At 44.7% G+C, this 15,450-nt stretch overlaps 1 protein-coding gene across 1 annotated transcript in view; it reads left to right on the top strand.

The window, feature by feature from the left end:
* Positions 1-10,337, top strand: part of LOC133526274 (actin-binding protein WASF3) — a 30,754-nt gene extending 20,417 nt beyond the window's left edge. The window contains exons 2-12 of the mRNA XM_061862824.1: positions 1,596-1,747; positions 2,226-2,377; positions 2,531-2,799; positions 4,300-4,383; positions 5,183-5,312; positions 6,853-6,969; positions 8,254-8,405; positions 8,597-8,759; positions 8,922-9,152; positions 9,619-9,791; positions 10,199-10,337. Of these exons, the coding sequence (XP_061718808.1) occupies positions 1,626-1,747; positions 2,226-2,377; positions 2,531-2,799; positions 4,300-4,383; positions 5,183-5,312; positions 6,853-6,969; positions 8,254-8,405; positions 8,597-8,759; positions 8,922-9,152; positions 9,619-9,791; positions 10,199-10,222 (1,617 nt within the window). The 5' untranslated portion in view covers positions 1,596-1,625 and the 3' untranslated portion in view covers positions 10,223-10,337. The remainder of the gene's footprint in view (positions 1-1,595; positions 1,748-2,225; positions 2,378-2,530; positions 2,800-4,299; positions 4,384-5,182; positions 5,313-6,852; positions 6,970-8,253; positions 8,406-8,596; positions 8,760-8,921; positions 9,153-9,618; positions 9,792-10,198) is intronic.
* Positions 10,338-15,450: the final 5,113 nt, after the last annotated feature.

Raw genomic sequence — 15,450 nt, 5'->3', positions numbered from 1 at the left:
TTAAATACTTAAACAAATTCGTTGTAAGTTTCAACTCGAAGCAACCTTTATTGTTTATATTGGCTGATTGTGTCATTGTCTCGATCAATTGGTTTGTTGTTATTTGGGACGCCGGAATGGCACTGACATTTAGTGTCTTGCATGCCTTTCATTTCTGCTACGTACCTAACTTTATACTATTTATGTTCTGTATACTCTGCGATTGCAACATGTGTGCTAAAATTAAATAACTAATGCAAATTGCTATTCATTTATATAAACGCCGAAGACACTTTCTATTCATTAACATAATCGGTCACATTTTTCTCCATTTAGACGTCCTTCAGCGGCAGTAGCGGTAGCATAATACTAAACTAACGGCAACACTCAAATGTCAATTGTTAGATTTTATGTCTTTGCAATAAGGTTTATCGTCAGTTAACTGAGTGGAGCATTGTCCAGCTGTTGTCATACGCCATTTGCAAACCTATTTGAAGTGTAAGTGCCTAAGCGAGCTCGTTGATTAAATAAACAACTAGTTATCTGGCGGGATCCGCGGATACTCGGCTGCTTAGGAAGCTAAAGTAGGTCACCGTCGTAATATTCATAGCTGCGATTATGAGTTTAGTATTCATCCATGATTTCTAGTGTAAAAATGTTAGTTATCTGCAGTATCCGCGTTGTAAAACTAGTTTGTTATTATGCTCTTTTTATATGTGAATGATAAGATAATTATATTGAAGCGTTAATTCGCTTCTGATGTTTTGATAGTGATAGTGTAATGTAGTAATTAAAGCACAGACTCATTTGTAAGTAAGAGCCGACTAGGGTACTCATTTGTGAATATTTTAATAGACATATGTAGACGTATTGATAGTTTTAAGAGCTGAAGATTATAAATGATTAAGCGTTTCATATGCTATTTTAAATAAACAAGATTGACTAAAAAGAGTAGCAAAGCACGTAAAGAAGACCCGGCGGTTAAAAGAGTAGCCTGAATAGTTAGGTATACGTGTAGTTAACGGTTTTACTCCGCCTCATTGCCATTTGACCGCTACAGCTAATTGTGTTAAGATCCTCTTGAAATAGAATATAAAGTGTCCAATGGCCAATTAATAATTATCCTTCATGTAGAGCATCTTATTTCATTATACGTCGCGGACTAGGAAAATGTATTTAAGTTATGTTTACATTTCTTGTTTACAAAATTAAATTACCCAGTTACCGGGCAAATAGTAACAAAATATTCTGCTTCGGTCACGGCACGCGAGCCGGAAGATAGCTAAATGGCGGGTAATTGGCGGGAACAGCGGACAGCGGTGAAAATACGGAAAGCCGGGTGCAACTACCACTCCGGAATTTTCCGGTACAGAGCGCTGCTTCATGGTCACCTGTAAGACGAGTGACTTACGTAAAGTTACATTAACTTAACGTATTGATTAAACAATATGCAATCAATCATAATAATAATAACTTTTCTAACAAGTACTACTTACTAGCGAAAATTAATAATTTAGGAAAAATCTTCAAGTTGTTCCGGAATTATTTTCAGTTTAGAAAATATTATATTTTTCCCGCAAATACAGAGCTCTAATTTGCCATATTGTTCTTTCCAGTGATGGTAGTCCGGTAGTTCCGCCGCAGCCATGCCGCTGCCGAAGCGATGCGTGGAGCCGGTCCACGTGTCGCGCGGCACCGTGCCGGAGCGGCTCGCCGTGCCGTCCGAGCTGGAGGCCGTCACCAACGGCACACTGGCCAACACTGTAAGGTATGTCATCGATGCAGCCCGGCCACGTGTCGGCACCGTGCCGGAGCGGCTCGCCGTGCCGTCCGAACTGGAGGCCGTCACCAACGGCACAATGGCTAACACTGTGAGGTATATGTCATCGATGCAGCCGGCCACGTGTCGGCACCGTGCCGGAGCGGCTCGCCGTGTCGTCCGAGCTGGAGGCCGTCACCAACAGCACGCTGGCCAACACTGTGAGATACATCATCAGAGTGCGGCCATGCGGCTTTCTTAGGTTTCACTGAATTCTGAACCCCAGAGTACCAAAACAATAAATGTTGAGTAAAATGTTGGGTAGGGCATATACCTCCTACCCCAAAAAAAAACTAGTGTTAAGTGCGCGAAAGCGGCGCCCGATGGTATATGACACACATTAATACATGCTATAGTTATCGCACTACCCCTTTTATCGCACTAAATCTTTACAGGCTTATAATCTTACATTGTGTGTTATTTCCAGGCAACTGTCGTCACTATCGAAGCATGCGGAGGACATGTTCGGCGAGCTGACAAGAGAGGCGAGCAACCTCGCGGAGCGCACCAACGTGCTGCAGGCGCGGATAGACAGGCTCGCCATCAAGGTCACGCAGCTCGATTCTGGAGTTGAGGAAGGTAAAGCATAATTTTTTACTAATGGTATTCGGACATAGTGGTACCTGATGTCTGTAGTTAAATGGATTCACATATAGTTACCCCATTCGAGATTCCCCTGGAACTAATTTCTCACAATGTCTACACACCAATTTAACTTTTATTTTATTTCAGTGTCCCTTCAAGACATTCAAATGCGCAAGGCCTTCCGCTCTTCGCGGACATTCCAGCAGCAACTATTCAGTCGCAACTCCATGCCGACGGCCATGTTGGCGACGTACGCGCGCTGCGACCGCCCGCCGCCGCTCGAGAGGCTCAACGAGTTCAGAGACGACGGGAGAGATGCGAGAAAGTTCTACACCGATCCGGATTACTTCTTCGAATTGTGGAGGAGGGAAATGCTGCAGGATACAGAGCGCATTCAACACGACCGCGGGAAGAAGGTAACATCCATATAGCTTAGTCTTGTCTGGGGTTTTCTGGTCATAAAGAGTGCATATGCAGACGGCAGAGTGATATTAAATATCAACTACATGCCAACTGCTATGGTTTTGACGTACAGTTGTGTGTAATATAATAGCAGACCATAAGGAAATAAAAATTAGGGGAAAACTATAACTTTGGATCATTAATATTGGATCTTTTTATATAATTCTACTGCATTACTTGACGACCGGTTTGGCCTAGTGGGTAGTGACCCTGCCTACGAAGCTGATGGTCCCGGGTTCAAATCCTGGTAAGGGCATTTATTCGTGTGATGAGCATGGATATTTGTTCCTGAGTCATGGGTGTTTTCCATGTATTTAAGTATTTATAAATATTTATATATTATATATATCGTTGTCTAAGTACCCTCAACACAAGCCTTATTGAGCTTACTGTGGGACTTAGTCAATTTGTGTAATAATGTCCTATACTATTTATTTATTATTTGTTTCAAAATTAACTGTACCCTTTACTTAAATGATATTGGAAGTAAGAAAAACATGAAAGCCGGCTTTTTTACTAAAGCATGAAAATTCTTATAAAAATGTAGGACCCTATAAAAGAAATACAGTTGTGTACTATAAATGTAATTTAGTATCTTGCCTATTATTTTTATTTATTATTGGTAAGCTTTGTCAGAAACGGGATATCGCGATGTCGAAACGGCTTATTTAGGCCGTCAATAGTATTCGTTAGCACAGTGTTTTTTTAACCTTTTAGTGACAATGGACCACTCGGAAATAGTACATTGTTGAATAGGCTAGAAAATGACCAATAGATGGACGAGATGGATAGATCCACTCATCCAAGGACAGTTAAGAATCAGTGAGTCAGCGCAACTAAGTATCGAAAAGAGGTGGTGAGGTTAGATGTCGTTATGTAAGTTTGAGATATAATGGCAAGTATGTTAGGGAATAGGCGGATCCACACAGAGCGAGCATACGCGCGAGGCAATTTCCTCGCAAACAAAACGGTCAGTGTAGGCGTGCCTCGGTCGAGGCAGAGCGCACGTTTTCCTCGGGCGAGCGCGACCTTGGCCGCTCGGTGTCGGTTTTTCGGCATGCTCAAAGGCGCCTCAGTCGTTTGGTGCGCGTGGTTATTTTGTTCCGTACATCAAATTGGAAAATATGCAGCTGACTGAGGGACGCTATCTTGCCGATCAAAAAAAAAGTTACACGAACACGCGGCCGCGCGAGGCCGGTCGTTTGCCGCGCGAGGCCCGTTGTTTGCCGCGCGATGAAATTTCCTCGCGAGGCTGCTCGCTCTGTGCGGACCCGCCTCACACTCAGTACCGGCGCGCGCTACGCGCTACAAGCGTAGCCGATAACATGCAAAATCCCGTATATAAAAAACAGCGACTACGAACAGAGAACCCGACTATCGGGTCATCGGCACTGAATGTGCTAATGATACGGGCAGAATGGTGAAGCAGGTTTCTGACGGAGCGCTCCCCGCAGGTGCGGCAGCCGCGCAGCGGCGGCGCCGACGGCCGCGGCGCGCGCCGCGTGCGCCCGCCGCACTCCACACGGGAAAGACAAAAGGTATGCTGTTATGTCTGTTATTCCCTCTTCTGATTATATTAATAGTACATTGTGCAACGAGGGGGGTAAGTGAAATTTTGGATACGAGACCCGAGTTTGCAATATTCTTACCCCCGGAGTTACAATGTTTTTCATCACACTTGCGAAGAAAAAACTAAATTTTAAGCGAAATCATTCTTTAATACGGTGACATATCACACATTCGCCCGCTATTTTGTAATTTCTTGGCAGGTAAGTCATCGAAGGCACAGACCTATTGGGCATTCAGCCACGATTGAAAATTATTTAAAAATATTTTAAACGGCTGTTAAATTAATCAAATTAAATAATTTTAAACATAAACAAAAGTATTAAATTATAAACGACAGTATTTTAAAAGTAAAACTCATGCTACTTGGTTTGTAAGAAAAAGAATAAGTGAAATAATAAAAATAAAAAAACCTCTAGGGAGTTACAGCTTTTTTCTCACTATCCATAACTCCCGCGGGAATAAAATAGGCCTTTGTACTTCAGCACACCTGCATGAAATAAGATCTTTTTCGAGCAAGGGTGATGAAAAAACTCTCTTACGTAGATGTTTATTGTATTATTTTATTTCCGAAGTCAAATTAAATCATAATAACTGGCATTTTTCGAATACTTTCGAGTTTAGTGAGTGTTACGACTGTTGCGAGGTCCCAAGGGACAGCGCGGTTGGTAATCACGTTCGGAGTTCACGTGTGTGAGGTCCCCTTTATCCTCTTGAGTCCTTTTCTTAATTTGTCAACCAAAACAGACTTTTTAAAAATATAATTTGTAGGCGGCGGCAGTGACGCGCGGCGAGCACATCATGGCGCCGGCGCAGCTGCGGCACTACAACATCGAGCCGCAGCCGCCGCCGCTGCAGACGCAGCTCTCGCAGCAGTCCATCCGGCAGGAGTCCGTCTATGGTGAGAACATTTGCTTTTGTTCCGTTTCGCGCCTATTCCGTTTGTTTGTTGTTATCTATGTAGCCAAATTCCAGCAACATAAGTGCTTCATTGAAACTGGTTTAACAAAGACAATCTAACGCTCATTTGAATGAGGTATGCCATGATTTATATTGCTTTCGGTTTTTTATTATTATTTTATTATTTTAAACTTTATTGGACATAAAAATAGTACAACAGGCGGACTTAATGCCAATAAGCATTCTCTACCAGTCAACCATAAGGCAAAACAGAGAAACTTCAAGGTGGGTGCAGTGAGAATTAAACAAAAAAAAACCCGTAAATTTTAAGCGAAATAAAATTTCTAAATAAATACTATAGTATGTTTCATTATATCTTATGACTATGAGTACATAAATATATACATATATATGGATAAACAAGGAAAGATACATATACATAAAATTGCACGTGCGTTATGGGTTACTTACCGACTAATTCCCACTACGCCTGCCTTATCAGGTGGTTATTAAGCAAACGTTTAAAAGTTAACTTAACTGTTTTTAATTGAGTAATGTTACTGCGTATGGCATCTTCAGGTTCTATGTTTTACTTGATATAACTTCGCAAGATTTCAATGAGGCGTGTTCCATTGGATTCAGATAATTCGTAGAACGAAATTTTTAGGTAAGTATTAATGTTGTTATTATCATCGTTGTGTTTTTTAAACCATCATCGTCTCGTCTTCATCGCGTTGTTCCGGCCATTTGCCACGGCTCATAAGAGCCTGAGGTCCGCTCAGCATTTAATCCACTCGACATTTGGCGTAGGCATTAGTTCTTACGAAAGCGACTACCTATGTAAGTAAACCTTATAGAGGCACAGAATAAATAATAGTAGTACCGTACAGAAAGGAAACTTACTACAAAGCCGAAGTTTGACAGCGATTCAGGGATTAATAGTGTTTTCCCTTTCGAATGTATGGAACTATCCCTTTCGGCTATTTAGCGTTGTTAAAATTCATGTAATTATCTTATCTGTGGTTGTGCACGCAAAGGGACGTCAAGTTGTGCCAACCCTAATAATTGCTCGGATCAATGCCGCGCCGAACGGAGCCGAAAATCCCGAACGCTCCAGTTTCCTCTACCTGACATAGGCTAGTCAGGTTTCCTTACGTTCGATGTTTTCCTTCACCGAAAAGCGACTGGCAAGTCCCGAAAAACTCATTGGTACTAGCGGGGGTTTGAACCCGAGACTTCCGGGGGCCTACTGCGAAAACAGAAATTCGCAAATTGCGGGGATCTTCCTCTTTTACTCGCACTAAGACGTAATTAGAATGACAGAGAAATTCCCGCAATTGACGAACGTCTATTTTCGCGGTTATACCCTGGATGGAAAGTCGCTCGTTTATCAACGCTTATTGTGATTGTTGAACCATCATTTTCTATAACATTGTGATGTAAACATTTGAACAAAAATAGAATAATGATAATATCATTATTCTATTTTTGTTCAAATGTTTTCATTATATTATAATGAAAGGTGTTTTTGCATGTGATAGGTACGAGCATCCCGGACGGCGGCTACCGGGCGGGCGCGGCGCAGGCGGCGCGGCCCAACTCCATCGAGATCGACCACCATCAGAACCGGCAACCCCGGCTCACAGGAAACGGACATGGTCAGTTCTATAATAAATACAGCATATTGATGTTTAACTATCTGAAATAGTTGCATAATGACAGCTATTGATTTAGATTGCACACATTAATAGTAAGCTGCTATACTACACGGTATACATTAGTAGCAACTTTCTATTCCGATAGGGTGGTTACCGGTTAACATTTCTAGAATGAATAAGTTTTCTTTAATTTGTGATTTTTTATTACATTATCTTAAGTTGACTGCTAGGAAAATATTGATACTGGAGAGGAAAGGAATTTATTGGCATAAATAAATTGCATGTGAAAGTAAAAGTTTTCATTTTCATACAAATTGTATGGGAAAAGTTTTCCTACATTTGTGGCTTTTTTAGCCGGAAAATTTTTTTGGTTCCATAAGAGATTTTGATCCTTTATAGGAATTGGATCAATTGGCATAAAAAAAAGTTTACAAAAAATTACCTTTTCCTCGCACCCTGTATGTTTTTTCCAAAATCTGTAAACCCCAATCTTCATTAATTTGAGTTCGAAGGAAGGTCTTCTAAGACTGTTTTCACGTAGCAAGCACGGGATCTGGTGGCTGCCGCCACTGACCCAAAAAGAAAATCCATCCTGTATATTGTTAGGCTAAATACCCATTTTATTCCTGGCCTATATCGGCCGTCGCCTTCGGGGTCTAAATAAGCTACCAGCTACAATTTCTTATGACATAGACCTATAGTTTCCTATATGTAAAACATTTTATAATAAACTTAATACTATGAATTGCTATCCGAGTATAACAACTGTAAAAGATAACAAATAATGTGATAGCTAAATCTAATTTTCACACTCATTGAATAAAGAATAAACCTTTTTCTTAAATAACCCTAACGAACTTGGTTGTTTTATGCTGATTGTTACACAACCTACTTATTATGGCACATAGGGGAACATACGTTATTGCGTTAGCGTAAACGCGAGCGGCGGGGAAAATTGACGGCGATGCGATTTCGATTTTCGAATCTAAGGCCATATCGTTGCCGGGCGCGACGGTTTCCTACGGAAGTGTTTTTTGCACGCTAATAGTCTGGACGGTCGGACTAAACGTGTCGTTTAGTAAATTAATATTAGAAACAGTGATGTGCCACAATTAACTGATCCTGCAGCGTAACTGTATCAACTGATGTCCGTGGCAAATTTAATTTGGGCCCTATGATAACAGCTTATCGGTCAAATCGGGGCCACTCGGGCCAGCTTTGTGCCCCCTATAGTTACGTCACTGTACTGAATTAGTGATCCTCATATTGACGTGATGTTTGCAGTGATGGTGGACGAGAGCCCGTACGGGTCGGTGGAGCCCATCTACGGCGGCAGCGGCGCCGGCACGCCGCGCCGCCCGCGGCCCTCCGTGCCGCCGCCCGCGCCGCCCGCCGACACGCCCAACAACCACACGCCGACCAGGTGCGTCACTAGTGTAGTGCAGTGATGTGGACGAGAGCCCGTACGGATCGGTGGAGCCCATCTACGGCGGCAGCGGCGCCGGCACGCCGCGCCGCCCGCGGCCCTCCGTGCCGCCGCCCGCGCCGCCCGCCGACACGCCCAACAACCACACGCCGACCAGGTGCGTCACTAGTGTAGTGCAGTGATGTGGACGAGAGCCCGTAGGGGTTATACATACTAACCGATGTAGTATTTGTCCTCAGATCGACGTTGCCCCCGCCGCCGCCGCCGCCGGAGGGCACGACGTCGCCGCCCATGATGAACGGCGCGTCGCCGCCGCACCGCACCGCGCTCGACGCGCACCTCGACCACATGCACGCCGTCATCGGTGAGTTATACGGTTATCAGACTAAGGCTTAGAACTTACGTATTGTGTAGTGTAAAAAAAGTTGCAATTGTAAAGAGCGTAAATTTGATAGAGTAATCATGAATTACGAACATAGAAAAGGAAGGGCATTGTGAAAATGTAGTGTTTGGACACGTTCGTCAGGCATGATGTCGTCCGAGGAGCCGGGAGCGCCGCCGGGCGCGCCGGCGCCGCTGCCGCCGCCCGCGCCGCCCGCGCCGCCCGCCATGCCGGCGCCGCCGCCCGCCGAGGAGCGGCCGCGCCCGCCGTCGCCCGGCTCGCTGCTGCGCGGCGCCTCCGCGCTCAAGCCGCCGCGCCCCGCCGCCGAGCCCAAGGAGGACCCGCGCTCCGACCTGCTCAAGGCCATCCGGGACGGTGAGTGCTGCCTCCTTATTCATTCAACTTTGACAATCCTTTTCGATCGATCGTTGACCGCCAAAGACATCAACTGACGCGGGTGGCTATGGCCCAAGATCCGACCTTCTTGCATTCCGACAATATTCACGATGATGCACACTGTAACTGTATGCTAACATCTAATTGTACGGTGCACACTCATCGGGATGAGGAACGTGAGGATATTCTGTAGCTGTTTGCTGCGGGGTTTCGAAGTACCGCGAGATATCCGAGCGAGATGGTGATTTCCAGAAGAAGCAAACACAATAAGCGAACAAAAATAAAGCGCGCATCTATCCTAGCGGATCGTACCTAAATTTGTTATTGAAGCTGAATTCACTGGCTTAATCCATAATCGTATTAGTCTCAACGATCAGTTTCCTTGGTTTCTTTCTTTTTACTTTAATTAAGATGAACAAGTGGCTGACCTGAGCTATCGTAACAGGCATCAAACTGCGCAAAGTGGACAAGCGTGGCGACGAGACGACAGGCCGCTACGACACGCTGCGTGGAGCGCCCGCCTTCCTCGACGTGGCCTCCATCCTCGCCCGCCGCGTCGCCGTCGAGCTCAGCGACACCAGCTCCGGCGCCGACTCCGACTCTGACGACTCCGACCAGGTACACCCTTCATCGACGTGTCCTCCATCCTCGCCCGCCGCGTCGCTGTCGAGCTCGGTAACACGAGCTCTGGCGCCGACTCCGTCACCCTAAATGGATCATACTTCTTACCTTAAATTGGCAGAGAGTTCAGAGGGCTTTAACTTGTTAATTCGTACGTAAGTATGACAGGAGGCAACACGTCGAACGTGGTTCGCGGTAGGCCCTCTGAACGCGATGATGATACAATATTTTTTTGAGATATCTCATAGCACTGTTGGCAGGTTTGGATCTTTAATATTTCGTTCATTATAGATCCAACATTATTTGTATAAATGCTTTTCAAATTTCGCAACGTTTCCCAGGGAATCGTGCGTCTATGAGATCCTCTGAAAGTGGGACCGGGACTAATTTAGAAGTTGTTTCAGTGGACCACCGAGTCTCGCGCGTGACCCCGGGCTTCGCCACGCCGCGAGCCGCGCCTGCACCGGCCCCTCGACCCGTGCCCCGCCCCGGCGAAGCCCGAACACAAGCTGCCCGCATCCGCATCCGCACCCGCGCCCGCGCCCGCGCCCGCCGGCGTCAGCGTCGCCATCATCATCAAGCCCGAGCGCACCAACACCGCCAACAACGGCGGCACTGTCCGCGAGCAGGCGCTCAAGCTCGAGCAGACCGCGCGCCAAGCCAAGCCCCCGCCGCGGACTTCCTCTATCGACTCCTCCAAGTCTACGCTGGATGACCAGAGCTATGTGAAGAACTCTTCTTTCTTGAGCCGCGACATTCAAGCTCAGAAAACTAAAGAACCTGTCAATAATTTCAAAATCAAACCGGAGTCGCCGGTCGTAAAGGAGGCTCCTCCGTCCGTGGCCGTCTCAGATTCGCCTCCGCGGAAGGGCATTCTGTCGCCTCCTAAAAAACAGGTCGTACCTCCTCCAAGGAGCGACGTACTGTCCCCTACGAAAACTGAAGTCGCGTCCCCACCGAAGCAAATTATCCCTCCACCTAAGAAAGAGAACTCTCCTCCTGTTGCGACTTTCAAAGTTAAGAGGAACGACGATCCGCCCGCTCCGAAATCAATTATAAAGGAATCTAATGTGGCTAAAGAATCGCCGATGCCGTTAAAAACTGAAAAACTTTCGCTGGTCGACAATGGGGTTACTATAGAAAACGAAGTTAAAAAAGACGCGAACGATGGTGATGTGGCCGGGGGCGGGGACGCGGGCAACGAGGAGTCCAACGGGGTCGGGGATAAAATTAAGAAGTTTGAGAAAGCCGCGGAGGATGCCAGCGTCCCGCCAGGCCGGCTGTCCCGCCCGGGCTCCGTGCGGGGCCGCGGCCGCACCGAGAGGCTCGGCTCGGACCCCAAGGAGGACCTTCCGCCTCCGGCCACACCGTTCAAGGATAACGTGCACTTTGAACTCGGAAGTGCGACTTTAGGGCGGCAGCAGAGTTTATCAAAGAACAGCCCGCCGCTGCCAAAATGGCCTCGCGACCAACCCGCGGAACCGATAAAAAAGGCCGAGCCGCAAAAGATTATAAAGCCGGAATTCAAACCCATGCCGTCGCCCGTGGACGTGACGATCCGCTCGCCGAGCCTCGGCGTCAAGATCGCCGACCAGTTCCCGTCCCACGGCACCGCCTTCCGCAACGTCGCCTCGCCCTCGCCCGCGCCCGCGTCGGAGGCAGACGTCGCCCGCGCCGTGCACAAGTTCGAGGACGCCGCTCTCAACAACTCGAAGCCCTGCAAGTCGAAACCGAAGGAGAAGTCGTACCAGATAAGCAAGGGGTCGAGCTACTTCACGCGCGGCTCCGAGGAAATATGGCTCGTGAAGAAGAAGGATATAGAGGAGATCGAGGAGCGCGTGCTGGACTCGTTCCGTCGCGCCGGCGGCAACGTGTGCGTGCGGAGCGAGTCGCTGCGGCCCGCGTCTGACGGCGGGCACGCGCACGGCGGGTTCTCGCACGCGACCATGGGCCGCAAGCGGCAGATGTACGCCCGCAGCGAGTCGCTGGACCCGCAGTGGGCCGGCGCCCGCGCGCAGACGCTGAAGCGGCAGACGTCGGTGGCGTGCACATGCGGCCACGACAAGAAGACGCGCGCCAAGAGCGCCGCCGCCGCCGCCACCGCCGCCGCCGAGCAGCCGCCGCGCCCGCGCTCCCGCTCGCACGGCGACGACAACAACCAGGCGCACGTGCTCGACAAGTACGAGACGCTCGTGTAGCATTACACCCGCTCGGACGCCGACCGGCCCTAGTCGGCCGGCGTTCGATAGCGGCCAGGCTCCCGCGTCGGCGACGCGGTTTCGTTATTAGTGTTGACTGTAGTACTGCCCTATTCCGTGCATGATATTTGTGATAGTGGAGGTGCGAGCCCGTACACTGAGGCTCCTTGGTGCGATGCGTGAGTGTGTGAACGTGATTTACATAAATTATTTAATCTATGTGGTATATCGATTCAGTATCTATTGATATTATTCTCGTACGGGGCGACGATTTATCGGCTAGTCTTATGAATGTTCTCGTAGAAATTGGAGCTGAATAAATTTAGGGGCAATTCAATATTTATTTCATTGTAAACCAAATATATATAGAATACTTACATTTATGTATTCATACAGGATATAAAAAAATATAGTACTGACGAAAATAGCTAGTGTATTAGTATTTAAAATAACTATTATATACTCTTAACTTTTACAATGTGGTGACCGGCTGAGTTTGTTATGAGATTTTAAAATTTGTTACCTTAATTTCGTCATTGCAAATGGAGTTCTTATTTTTCTAAGTACTGATAGGAAAATGTGCAACTTGTGCGTTGTTATGCGAGAGGAATCCATTTCATACAAAAGTTTCACATAGTTCTAGCATATTCTCATGAACTCAAATGTTTTGCTAAACTATTTTGTAGATTGGAGCATGTTCCCATTAGTGCAACCAATGCAAAGACGACAAATAGAACCTCGACTTAATATAAGTCAATTATGATGTAATTAGTGATACCATAGTACTGTAATCGTTTTTACTGAAAGCAAACTTTACCCACCTGAGCACAATCTAAATATAATGGTGCTTTGCTTGTTGAAAACATTGTAACATTTCACTTGGACCTCTAATTGTCTGTTTTTTTAGCGGTTGTGAAATTACGTTTTGAGATTAGATCTTTAATTTACTTATGAGAAGCAAGCTTTATCGAAACTTAAAGTTTATGTTTAACTAATACGAAGTTGCTAGTCGATATGAATATTTAAAATCTATGTAATCACAAGATATATCTCTTACTCAGTATTTTCAGCTTTTATATGATCCATATTTTACTTTCACCCGATATTTTCGTAACAGATAGGTAGGTAGGTATACATATTATAATATTCCATTTTAAAGTAATGTACGATTTTGTATTTTCATATAATATGTGACCTGTATATGTAGTGCCAATTATATCAATGTATATTTTGATCAATGTTAAATCAGTAACTTCCATTTTATAATGAATTTTGTATTCATTTAGTGAAAGTACCAACGAGTTACACCAAAAATATTAGTAGTGTGTGACGCATTTGAATGTGGTAGGACCCTGAGGGCGAAGGAACGTCGTATTTTTCTTGCTTTTTATTTTATAATAGGCGGAAAATGTTCTCATTTAATTGTACTGTAAATACTATTAATTGTATTGTTATTCTTTGTAAAAATACATCAAAATATGTCAATAGGCAAACTTTATAATATAATAATAGAACAGCTCCTTGTAACAGAATTACTTCCTCTGATCAATACTAACGAGAATGAGTAATGAGTATTATATGCATTCCAAGTGTTTTGTTGCTCAGCATTCTCTCTATACAAATATTTAATAATTTTAATATTAAAAAGAGCAACGAATGTGTACCAAATTTTTACTAAGTAATGAAGGTAGTGTAACTAGATAGACATATTTTTCATTTTTAAAATGCTAGTATTTATGGTTTTTCACAACATTGGATGTAAACTATTTTTGACACTAGAAAGCACCTAAATTCTTTCCACATGGACAAATGTCCTTGTAAAGGGCGGTTTTATGAAATCGGAGCAGCTTAGGTTCTTATGAATGTAATAAATGTTTCCAAAACTTGTAGGCATTTTCATCATCTTTCATTAAGTAATTTTTTTTATTATCTCTCGTTGTGTTATTTGGGGTACGAGCAACGCTCTGTAGAATAGTTTAATGTACTGTATGTAAGATCACGTTTAGTGCTAAGCCATGTAAAGTATAGTAGTAAGAAAATAAATAAAGCATGTTTTATATTATGTAGATTATGTAAACGCCTCTTTATTTTGCCAATAACTGGCAAGCGCTGATTATTTATTAGCATTTTTTCTTAAATGTTTATAATTTTAAGCTAAAGCTGAAATGTCATTACGTCTAATAAGAAAATATTTTATAAATTGTTTATTTGCTAATATGATTTAAATTAAATTAATAGCAATTGGGTTTTATTCCATCTCACTTATCCTTTAAAAAATACCTGGACTATCATAAAACATGCCTGCGAAGTTAAGAAATGTTAAGTAGGAAGAGTGATAATAAAATTCCAGAAACATACGGAAATGTTTCTTGTTATGTTTTTTTATTTTTATTATGCGTTTAAAATTTTGGGTCCAGTCCCCGCGAAGTGTACGGGCGGCTGGATCCGTAAGGTCTGTGGGATGTTTTATATAAGATGTTTTTTATATTTTCTTGTTATGTTTCTGGACTTTATAATTATGACTATATGACGTAGGGTCTGTAGAAACAATTTTTCGTCGACTCTATAAAGTTCAAGCTGTAGCTGTAGAATCAGTTTCAGCTTCATCTCATAAGGCTTATGGCTCTTAAGAGACTCCATTGACATTGACACCTCATTTATTAAAATCGGTTTAGTAGTTTCTACAGTAAAGGTGGGACATATGACACAAACCTTGCCTTAGTTTGATAAAAATGTGATGGTATGTTACATGATGTGTACAGCCGCCACATCAGATATATCTGAGTGGCAAAGGTTCTCACAAATATCTGAACACGCCACTATTGGCTCTATGGCCTCTATCTCAAGGCGATAGCTCCTATATGTCTGATCACTCTGATGATGACTGTAACATCATGTACGAATGTTTTATTCGTCCATTTATATTTCTATGATTCGTCCGCAATGTGCCTACCACATTGACATTTATCTAAGGACGTGCCTTACGGGCAATAAGAATGGGGCCACTACAGCGGTGTCACGCATACAGACTTGTCATACGCTTCACGCACACGAGCCAATCGTGCAGTCTAACGCGATATGGGTTGATGAGTTCGCATCATGCTACGGCCACATTATAGGGCGAAGATTCGTGGCGCGTTGTCGCGACAAAAACTTCGCGGAACACGAACTACATGGCCACATATTGTCGCGATAAAAGCTTCGGGCGAACTAGATCGGTCAATGTGGATCTGGCGGCAAGATGGAGGAAGCGTGAACTCTTGAAGTGTAGCCACTTGCACGAACTTTGTCGCGATAAAATTCCTTTGATGTGTGGCAAGAAACCGACAGGACCCCGAACACAGTTCGAGTTCGCCCAAATGATTCGCGCCACAGCGAACTACGTGGCTATACGTGTCGCGACAGGTCGAACATTCGCCGAATCCCGATAATGTGGCCGCAGCATCACGCGCGCAATT

This window comes from Cydia pomonella, chromosome 16 (assembly GCF_033807575.1).
Source record: "Cydia pomonella isolate Wapato2018A chromosome 16, ilCydPomo1, whole genome shotgun sequence".
NCBI lineage: Eukaryota > Metazoa > Arthropoda > Insecta > Lepidoptera > Tortricidae > Cydia > Cydia pomonella.
This window is presented reverse-complemented; position numbering and strand designations above follow the sequence as displayed.